Genomic DNA, 11380 nt, shown 5'->3' with positions numbered 1-11380 from the left:
CACAAGAGCAAAACAGAGGGGCAGTATAACCTCCTTTGACCTGCTGGTGAAGATCCTTTTGATGCAGCCCAGGATATGGTTGGCTTTCTGGGCTGCGAATGCACACTGAAGCCAGCTCATGTTCATTTTCTCATTGACCAACACCCCCAAGTGCTTCTCCGCAGGGCTTCTCTGAATCTCTTCTCTGCCCAACCTGTGCATGTGCCTGGGATTGCTTCGACCCAGGTGTAAGACCTTGCACTTGTCTTGGTTAAACTTCAAGAGGTTTGCATCAGCTCACCTCATAAGTGCATCAAGGTCCCTCTGGATGGCATTCCTTCCTTCCAGCGCGTCAACTCAAACACACAACTTGGTGTCATCGGCAAACTTGCTGAGGGTGCACTCAATCCCACTGTCCATGTCAGAGACGAAGATGTTAAAGAAGATGTTAAGATGTTAAATAAGACCGGTCCCAACACTGATCCCTGAGGGACACCACTCGTTACTGGTCTCCAGCCGGACATTGAGCCACTGACCACAATTATTTGTGTGCGGCCATCCAGCCAGTTCTTTATCCACCGAGTGTTCCATCCATCAAATTGATGCCTCTTCAATTTAGAGACAAGGATGTCTTGTGGGAACTGCTCTACCCCTGTCCATCAGTTCTGTAGCCCCAACTTAGAAGGTCACCAAATTGGTCAGGCAGGATTTCCCCTTAGTGAAGCCATGCTGGCTGTCACCAAGCACCTTGTTGTTTTTCATGTGCCTTAGCATGCCTTCCAGGAGAATCTGCTCCTAGATTTTGCCAGGCACAGAGGTGAGACTGACTCGTCTGTAATTCCCCGACTCATCCATTTTCCCCTTCTTGAAAATGGGGGTTATATTTCCCTTTTTCCAGTCATCGGGAACTTCACCTGACTGCCATGATTTCTCAAATATGATGGCCAGTGTCTTAGCAACTTTGTTCTCCAGCTACTTCAGGACCTGTGGATGGATTCATCAGGTCTCGTGGACTTTTGCACTTTCAGGTTTTTAAGATGGTCTCGAGCAAGATCCTCTCCTACAGAGGGCCCAAGGTCTTCATTCTCACAGTCCCTACATCTACCTTCCAAGACTTGGGTGGTGCAGTGAGAGCCTTTGCCAGTGAAGACCAAGGCAAAGAAGTCATTCAGAACCTCAGCCTTCTCCAAATCCTGTGTAGCTTCCTTAAGACGCAGTTGTTATCAGCTTCCATTCTGTACACTCCATGTCCTCTTCTCTTGTTTATCTGTTTCCCTACTGGGGCTTCACTTGGCATGAATTAACATTGCTTTACCACTATTACAAGACTCACGGAAGTGAACTTTAATAACATTCATTAACTTTACTAGCCAAAGAGTAATTCATACTCTTGACACTTAAGCAGTGTCAGAAAATAACTATAATTTGCACCTATTAAATTCTATAGAATCATAGAATACTTAGGGTTGGAAAGTGCCTCACTTCATAACTACTTCTCTGGTTTACTTCACTTCAGGTTTCCTGAAGCCTGAGTAATGCTATTTAATAATTATGTGTCTAGTTTAGGAAAGGTTTATCAGTTTTAAGAAGACACCATCCACCCAGGCCCGGCCAGCATCAAGCCTGAGTGCCTGATGATTGCACACTCCCATTCACATCTCCCTGTACAATGATACAGAAGTTCCCCTTGACCTCCTCTAGTCATCTTGCCATAACTACCACGTTCAAATGTGCTCCAAGAGAAGACCAGTATCTCTCTACATAAAGTCACAGAAAAAGGTAACATACAGCCTAATGCCATGTCTAGTCGTTGGGACTGAGAAGAATGTGGGAGAATAGTGGAGGCTCTACGAGTCCATTTGCAGAGTTTTCAGCATATCACTAGTACTTTACAGACACCAGATATGATGTACAGACAACATTTGGCAACTGAGTCCTGGGATCAGCTCTTTGGTCTCAAGTGACGCAATCTGCTCTACTTCTCTACCAGAAAACATACACTGTTCTCACTCTGCTTGTAGGGGGTTGGATTCCTGTTGGAGAAGAAGTGGAAAGCATCCTATTTCATTTAAGATTTTATATTCTATTAAATAATATTAATTAAACAATCACTCTGTTAAGCTTTGTTCAGGGTGCCTGTATATTTCACTGATCTTCACACCTTCTATAGATCTTCAACCAGTTTCTAGAAGCATCAGGAAGGAGAATGCAGGTTGCTGCAGAAATCTGTGGTTTGGGGAGAATCTGTGAACATACAAATGTTGTAGATAGTATGGTTTGTCTGGTTGAAATATCAGATTAGGACAAGCGGTGTGTACTCCTCAAAATCTGCATGGGTGACTTGGCTACAATTGCAAAAGTTCATTCTAGAAATGGAGGCGGAATGCCTAGGAAGAACTTGGAGTGACGCCCTTTTACAATCGTGACACCTCCCTCCACTGTGCTCAGATACTAGAGTGGCTGGCAGATGACAATCTAGGCATGAGGGCAAACAGAGTTTAAGCACATACATAACAGCTAGGCATTTGGAATTTGTTGGACAGCGCCAGAACATGACTTCTTAGTCCTGCATGAATGATTACTTGAGGTGGAGAGGTAAAAAAATCATTATGTAAACAAAGAGTTCATCCATAGTTTGTTCATTCTTATCTTGAGCTGATTAATAAGTAATCTCATATCTCAGAAGGAATAGGAAGGCACTATTGGCTAATTTCATCCATGTGCTTTGGATTCACAGCATATAAATGAGAACGGATTTACAGGTCCAACATCAGGCTCTTCTGACACTTAACTTCTCTTCCTCAGTTCACCATGGAGCTCCTGGGAATGACCACTATTTTCTTGCTGATCTGCATCTCATGCCTTCTTCTCATCACCACATGGAGAAACATGTCACAAAATGGGAAGCAGCCTCCTGGTCCCATCGCACTCCCCCTTGCTGGAAACATATTCCAGCTGAACCCAAAGAACATGCCTGAAAGCTTGGGAAAGGTAACGGATTGTCTCCTTTCTTATGTTGTCTCCATTGCATATAAAACAAAGTCAAGCCTAGACTGTCTCAATTTTATTCACAAGCTTAATTTGCATTCACCAAATGTCAGAGTCAAACAAAACCAAAAGGTTTCTCAGAAATGCATGCTTCTGAAATCTATGTATTCCAATAATATAATATCTAACTCAATGTAGTGCAAGTCTAAGGCTATGTATTTGCAATAATCATACTGCTGATGGGTCCTGTGCTGACTTCATGGCAGTACTGCAATTTGCAGTGGATTTGCAATCAAGCAGCTGATGTTCTTGCTATATTCACTACATTCCTGCTGAGCCCAACTCCTCTTAATCAGTACAAGGCTTCAGTGACTCTACACTGATTCACTCATCCGATTTCCAAAGATCTGGGGCAAAGGAGATTTTAGGGACAACTACAGTATACTGTTCTTCTTTGTGTTCCTATTTCCCACAGCTTAGTGAGAAGTATGGTCCTGTCTTCACAGTACATTTAGGCCCACAAAAGGTTGTGGTGCTGTATGGCTATGATGTTGTGAAAGAAGCTCTGATTGATCAGGCAGATGACTTCAGTGGAAGAGGAAACCTACCACTCCTTAAAAGACTCTTCAAAGGCACAGGTATGTCCCCAGTAATGTTAGCGCACAAAGCTAAGGCTTTCAGTGCTTCAGCAACATTGAGGAGGAACAGCTGAGAGGGCAGTGGAGGAGGGAATGGTAGATTTCATTTACTGCTTTCAGCAATAAAAGACTAAAAGCCCAACTCATTACTTGGACCCTTGAGTAATGTGGTCCCCCCTGGAGAACTCTCTAAGGTCCAAGGCTGGATTCACTGAGTGCCTTTTCATTTTCAGCGTGCTTCAAATTCTGACTAAAATTATGCTCATCAATTATGATTCTAAGAACTTAGGTTCATTCTCCCATTTATGAAAATATTGATAATATACACACAGCTAAAGTAAGCAACAAAAGGGAATTCCAGAGACAACAAAGATGAGATAATATAGGCTGTGCCAATCAGGGCCACATTCAAGATTAGGCCTTGCACTTATTCACTAGGGCAGTTCTGAGTACATTTTCTGCTGATTTTCAGTGCCTGTGGCTAAGAAATATTCAGTGCCAGTGCTACTTTCTTATTTACATCCTAACATATCTGTTTCCTCATGGACGTCTATTTTTCCTTCATCAGGTATTGTGACCAGCAATGGGGAGACCTGGAAGCAGCTCCGACGATTTGCACTCACCACCCTGAGGGATTTTGGGATGGGGAAGAGGAGCATTGAGGAGCGAATCCAGGAGGAAGCTCATTTTCTGGTGGAGAGGATCAGGAACACACATGGTAGGACTGGGGTTTCTGCTTCCTGGGACACCCTGCGTATCTGAAGCAAGACAAGGAAGGTGTAGTGTTGCTTCAAGAAATCTATGGCTGAATAAGTGGGCGTATGGCTGCAGTTTCTGCTCCCAGCTCCAATAGCCAATGTTACCAGTGCTGGGAGTGGGTCAGTCAAAGACACTGTGACAGTATGGAGGGATAAATATAGGAGACTGGTGTTAGAAAGCATCCTTTAACCAGTTCTTGAAGAACAAGACCAGAAGTGGCAAAGGGAATGGCTTGGCCCCAAAGCCATTTGGTGGAATTCAGCCATGCATACAAGGCTGGGGACTGCCACCTAACCAAGCAATGTGCACTTCTTTGCCTTGTCTTCTGAATCCCTTGGTGGATCTTGAAGAAATCGGTGGTCAGAGACCTCATTTACACATATTTGGGTCTGGGTCCACTCCATCTGCATAGCTTTGCTATCAGAAATAGACTTTGATCACAGGCATTCGAATCCCTAGGAGAGAGGTATACTATTGAGGTTACACTAGTAGAGTTTATAAAGAGGGTGCAGTAACCTAAAGAAAAGGCTCAGGCAAAGTCCTTCTGGCTTCATTTGGTTTTGGTGGGAATCTTTAGGCCATTTCTAATAAACTGTAAGTTCAGAAGACAAAGACACAAGACAGACTTGTGTCATCTGAAAAGAAACCAAACACCCCCAGACCAATGTTCTCCTGAGAACAGGTCAAAAGTGATACTTAAACGACTCATACAGGGAAATTAGTTCACTTCAAGCTAAGAAGAAAAAATTGAGTAAGCCCTTCACCATCTTTCCAAAGGACTGGAAAAACTCGGGGTCTCAAGAGGATGCAAAGCTCTCTGTAGTGTCAGAGGAAGGGAAGATGCCTGAAATACTGAAAGCAAGATACCTCGTGGTTTTTTTGTTGTTGTAGAGAAACCCTTCAACCCTGGCAGATTCCTGATCCATGCTGTCTCCAACATCATCTGCTCCATTGTCTTTGGGGATCGGTTTGACTATGAGGACAAGAAATTTTTAACTTTAATTTATTTGCTAGATGAAAACAATGATCTCCAGAGCTCTATACGAACACAGGTGTGTACATTTATACAGAATAAACTTGTTAATAAATAAAATATTTTATTAATGGATACATAATTAAAGATAACTCCAGTTGATTTTTAACTGGAGTGGATTTTCCTAAATTTGGATAAATTTTCTGAAAGCCAAAACGGCAGTTAAATAACCAGTTCCTGTTGTTCCTTCTTGCCTAATGGAACTGCCACTGTATATCCAAAGAAGGATAAAATTGCAGAAGTTGCTCAACTGACATCCATCCTTGACTATAGTGAAGCCATAAAGTAAAATGCATTAAAATCCAGTTGAAAAATAGCTCTTCCAAGACAGTTGAATTGTCTCATTTTCCTAGTTAACAGTTAGGGAACATTTTGTTGTACCCACATTAATTGGAATGCGCTTTTCCATCATCTTATTTTTACAGCTATACAATTTCTTCCCAACTCTCATGGAGTTTATACCTGGCCCTCACCAAAAAATGATGAAAAATACTGAAGAAGTTGATAAATTTATTTTAGAAATCATAGCACAACACCAGGAAACCTGGGATCCTAGTTGTCCTCGAGATTTCATCGATGCTTTCCTTAACAAAATGGACCAGGTAATGTAACAGCTAGAGATTTATTGGCTTATAAGATAATCACCACTTGAATCCCACCTTCTTGCCAGTTGTGGCAGGGCACCGGGCTTTTGCATATACAAGGAGAAACTTGCTTTTCTTGGCACATCAACTTCATTCTATCCTCTCCACTCTCCTATCTAGGACATTTAATCACTGAATTACCACCTCTAGCAAAAGTTAGGAAAACTAGAGACCAATGTCATTGATGGAAATTAATGTTCCTTTGATACTAAAAGGTTTATACTAATATTTAGTAAAAGTACCATATGCTGGTGTTCTGAAAAGTGAGGGTCATATCTGTGAAAGGACATGAGAAGTGTTTAAAAACATACATTATGGGTACAGGACTTTCCTTTTTAAACAAACTGCTTACATTTGTCATTCTGAAAGCATTCTGCCAAATTTTACTCCAGGAGAAAGGGAATGGTAACTCAGAGTTCACCGTTGAGTCCCTGACCAGAACCACACTCGACTTGTTCCTTGCAGGAACAGGGACCACAAGCATCACCCTGAGACATGCACTTCTGATTCTCCAGAAATACCCAGAGATACAAGGTAATAGAAAAGGAAATAAATAAAAACTTTAGCAGGTCATGGGATCAGTTTGGACAATTCCTGTCACTACCACATGTGGCAATAGTTCCCTGACTAAGGAACCCTTCATTTGCAGTGTAGACATGTGTATTACCCTATGTTCTATTCACTGAAAAGAGATACTACCACTAAGTACATTCCTATATTGATGGTGCTCTAAAAGCAAATTTTGCTGTGAACACGGGGAGAGGTTTAGGCAAACAGATGTGGGACCTGACCATCCAATACTCACTTATTTCCTAACAGAGAAAGTTCAGAAGGAGATTGACCATGTGATTGGCCGAGACCGAAGCTCCTGCATGGCAGATCGGAGCCAGATGCCTTACTCAGATGCTGTAATCCATGAAATCCAGAGATTCATTGATTTCCTTCCACTTAATGTCCCACATGCTGTGATCAAAGACACCAAGTTCAGAAACTATTTTATTCCAAAGGTTTAAGAGAGGTTTTTGTTATTCACATATAAGCAATATTTCAATTTATTTGGAAAAAAAACTTAAAAACTCTAATCAGAATCATCATTAAATTTCACAAAAAAAAAAAAACACAAACTTTAAAGTTTTTTATTCATTAAATGCTTCTTTTAAATTGGTTAAATTTTGACTATCCTTCCACTAAGCTCTGGGAAATTCTCAATGATTCTTTCCTTTAACATTTCTCCAGTGTAACTTTCTTCGCTCTTTGTTAATTCAGGACACAATGATATTTCCTCTGCTGACTCCCGTCCTACATGATAGCAAAGAATTTCCAAATCCGGAAAAATTTGACCCAGGACATTTTCTGAATGCAAATGGTACATTTAAAAAGAGTGACTTCTTCATGCCATTCTCTGTAGGTAAGATCTCTTTTTCTTTCATATCCTACACTATACTCCACTAGAATCATTTCGAAGATTTTAGAGGCTCTGTCACCATGGCCTGTACAGTGATGTCTAGTGATTCGCTAGAGTCACTTCTGGGCAGCTCTGATCACTGTACTTGAGTTTCAGTTGACTTCCCTTTTTTAGCAATCACAGAAACTCCTCCAATGCGCTCTGCAAGAAGAGATGAAGGAAGTGGGACTCATCCACACAACTCTCTCTCCAAGCACAAAATGAGAAACCAAAGCCTTCAAACTGCCTTTGCTCACTGAGCACTCTTTCAGTGTTCTTGATGCTTAGCCCCTAGTTTAATTTGTTTACCTGAAATGCTGCATGTCCATTCTGAGATGCCTCATCCTTCATGGAACAATGCTTAAAAATGCCCTACTCTCCCCTCACTTTTTATCATTTTCCACTTGCAGGCAAACGCATCTGTGCAGGAGAAGGTCTGGCCCGGATGGAGCTATTCATATTTCTAACATCCATCCTGCAGAACTTTACTTTGAAACCTGTTGTGGATCACAAGGACATTGACATTACCCCTATAATTGCCACTCTGGCAAATATGCCCCGACCTTATGAGGTCTCTTTTGTTCCACGCTAACCAAGTGAAGACTGCTGGCACATACCACACTGGTGAAAGCTCTGATTAAATGACAGTCATCTCTCAATCTGTTGAGGCTGAAACATTCAGGTCCCTGCTAGATACTTTATAGAGAGAAACAATATCAGACAAGAAAATTGTATGGTGCTTTTGTAATCACCACAGCCAGCTCTAAACAAGAGACAGAGTAGTCATCTACATAGGGAAGAAGACAGCTCCCTGCGCAAGAGGAGACAGCTCTCCTCTGTGCCTAGCTCTCCTAGGTGAGGCTTCTGACAACCTGACAAGTCAGGGTGTGTGGACTAGTGCTCTGAGAGCACTGCTGCTGCTGTCCCTATCATTTGATCCTCTTAGCACAGCAGGACCAGACACTTCTACTCCACAGTTTCCACAGACCCTACTTCAGGTATCTCTCTCTTCCGTATTTTCAGTTTGTTCATGATCTGTTCGTACTGCAGAGCATAAATCAGTGGGAATTTTTCTGTTAGAAAATGATTATCTTCTGTATTCTTGCCCCAGTACATATTGTCTCCTACAGTGGGGATGGAATTTAACAATGGCTGGGCAGATGGGTCCTCTCCCATGTGATTATAAGGAAGTTTTGTGAAATTACAATATATATTGCAAAATAAAGATTTAGAATGCTTAAATGTTGTTTATCTATGATCCCAAAAGAACACCAGTTAGTGAAAAACCTGCTTCTACAAACCTTATAATCCCAAATGTCTTGTACATATCTGTTTTATTTCATTCATTTATATGAAACATATTATGGCTTGAAGACTGAGCCAGCCAATGATCTATAAAACTTCAATTGTCAGTAACAAGGTGGGTGTAGGCTGGACTGACCCTACAAGACCTACCGGAACCCCAGCAGTGCTTACAGAGCTCTCCTTTGTGGCAAGAGAGGGCAAATTAAATACCTGGATCCTCTCAGTGCCATTTCCTAGCTGAACAGCAGCTTGCATCTTGATGTTGTTTTATGAAATACGCAAAGATCACCATAGCAATCTTACACACAGGCAAAATAAAGAAAAAGAGTTTACATGAGTTGCCAAGTATACAGGTACGAATGTAGGACTGGCATTTCCTACTTAATCACATTCCCTGTGATGTACAATTTATAGTGATCACAGTAAAGACAGAGAACTGAATCTGTGTGATGCGAAATGAGACAGCAACTGTAATACTGGCAATATTACAACTGCCAATGAACTGTTTATGGCATGAACTGTTCATGTGAAACAGGCACTTCTTTCCTTTCAAAGTATTAATATCTAGATATACCATGAGTTGGTAGAATGGCATTGCAAAGGCAAAAGCCACAGATATTATAGAATCAACGAAATGTAAGTGAAAAAACGATATATGAAAACATCCTCTGGTTTTTCAACATATGCCAAAGAAGACCAGCTATTGCAAGTCTTCTCACTGGAGAGAAAGAAGAAGGCACTCCATACTACATATATATATAATATAATATAATCTATAGAGATTTGTTCATAACCACTCTGGAAACTAGAGGCAGAACTCCGACAAGGGTGTCCATTCTGTGATCTGACAACAAGACCTGAATTTCCTTCCCTTACTGCTAGAGTTTTCTTGTAAAGTAAAAGGTGATGTTGTAGTTGTCCAGACAGATGGATAAAAAATGGATAAGATGCTGATTGTCTTCAGCAGTGGCAGGAGAGAAGAGCTTTACCTGCTGAAGAATTGAATTCTGAGTATCTGAGTATGCCTTTGCCTGGCAAACACTGGGAAGGTTAATTCTCCTATACAGTGACATCATGGGGACACTGGAGAAAGTGTTGCTGCTTCTGCCCGATGTCCCCAGAGACTGGAAATGTACAGTTTTCATTTTTGTGAAGAGATTTCTAACACAGTAATTGTTTTTACTTGAACAGATATGCAATAACTTGCTTTGGAAGGTCAGGGGGGAAAGGGATCTGAAGTGATTATTTTCAGCTGCTTCTCACAGGCCTGTGCTATCACTTGTAAGATCAGAAGCAGCAGAGTGTTTGAAGTGTTTGTTCATGTGGGTTTGGTTTGGTTTCTCTTTTTAAGCAGATGCGAATGGAGACGTTTTTGCATGTAGTTTATTTTAATGAGCTTTCCTTAGCCACAGGAGAGGTGCAGCAATGCAATGCAGAGGTATGTGAAGTGTATTTGAGAGACCATAAGAGATGTTCTGACTGCTGACCTGAAGTTATCGTTGGGGTCAGAAGACAATCTAATATAATATGTTGAGTGTCCCTGTACCATCTGTTAGTTTCAGTGTCAAGAGCAGTTTTGAGTGTTGTGGATGATTGGCCATTGCCACCTTATTTTCAGCAACTACCAGCCTTTGCCTCAGGATACAGTAAAGGGAAGGTAGAAGATCTATTTGTTGCTAGTCTCCTGATACTGGAAACACAAGTGGGCAAGATTCTAAGGGTGCTCTAAAGTGATGTAGCTGATTTGAAATAATTAACGGCTTTATGAATTTATATGATCCTGAATTATAGACTTTATTATTTATACACTCAGATCTGTTTTTAGCCTTTGCCTTTATAGGTCTTGCTAACGATTTTGCTGCTTTCTGTCCATTCCTGGAAAAGGCATGCTTCCCTTACCCAGCATCCATTTACAAGAAGTAATTGTGGTTAGATTCTTTTCCAAAGCACTAGAGGGCAGCAATATTATATTAAAATCTATCCATTTTCAGACTTGGACAATGCCAGCACCAGCAAGATGAGCCTTCATTTCCCCTACTGGGCCCTCTTATCCAACAGAGCTGGTATTCATAGTCAATCACAGTTCTGAGTGCTGGCACCAACACCATGTCACTAAGGTTTCAATTTTCTTTTTGCTTGTTTTAATGAGTCCTCATTTATCTTTGTCTGCATGAAAGCAGACCCCAAACATGCAAAGTCTGCCACTTGGATATGGTCTGCTGGCTTGTACTTGGTACTTCTGCCTTTGCATTATGTCACCTCTTGGTTTAAATACATGCTTAGGTGGAAGGGCACAAAGAAGCTCCCTCTGTGCACAAGTTCATGTTCAAGTCCTGTTTGCCTGGGACTTTCTCATTGTTCCTACTTGCCACCTCCTGGCACATTGAGCTCTCCAGCAGCACTGTTAGAGAACAGCTATTACTGATATTGAGCAAGAATGACAGAATTGGGCTGTGCCATCTATTTGGTGACATTAGACACACCTCTTGCCTTGACACACTCAGCACTTTTGGTTTTGCATGGCAGGTTCACTTTTACTTGAGGCCGGATAGCAATACATCCCAAGCTCTAAGGCTCTGGTGGATTTGTT

General features: G+C 41.5%; 1 protein-coding gene across 1 annotated transcript; it reads left to right on the top strand.

The window, feature by feature from the left end:
* The first annotated feature begins 2726 nt into the window (after positions 1-2726).
* Positions 2727-8142, top strand: LOC130593511 (cytochrome P450 2H1-like). Its single transcript, XM_057398727.1, has 9 exons — positions 2727-2970; positions 3443-3605; positions 4174-4323; positions 5256-5416; positions 5823-5999; positions 6434-6575; positions 6861-7048; positions 7308-7449; positions 7896-8142. Exons 1-9 carry the CDS (start codon positions 2791-2793, stop codon positions 8075-8077), a joined length of 1485 nt encoding a protein of 494 aa, XP_057254710.1. The 5' UTR covers positions 2727-2790; the 3' UTR covers positions 8078-8142.
* Positions 8143-11380: the final 3238 nt, after the last annotated feature.

Source organism: Pezoporus wallicus, unplaced genomic scaffold (assembly GCF_028554395.1).
Source record: "Pezoporus wallicus isolate ANWC-B61680 ecotype Strahan unplaced genomic scaffold, APGP_CSIRO_Pwel_v1 contig_11539, whole genome shotgun sequence".
Taxonomy (NCBI): Eukaryota; Metazoa; Chordata; class Aves; order Psittaciformes; family Psittacidae; genus Pezoporus; species Pezoporus wallicus.
Note: the sequence above shows the minus strand (reverse complement) of the source record. Positions and strands in the feature narration are given on the sequence as shown.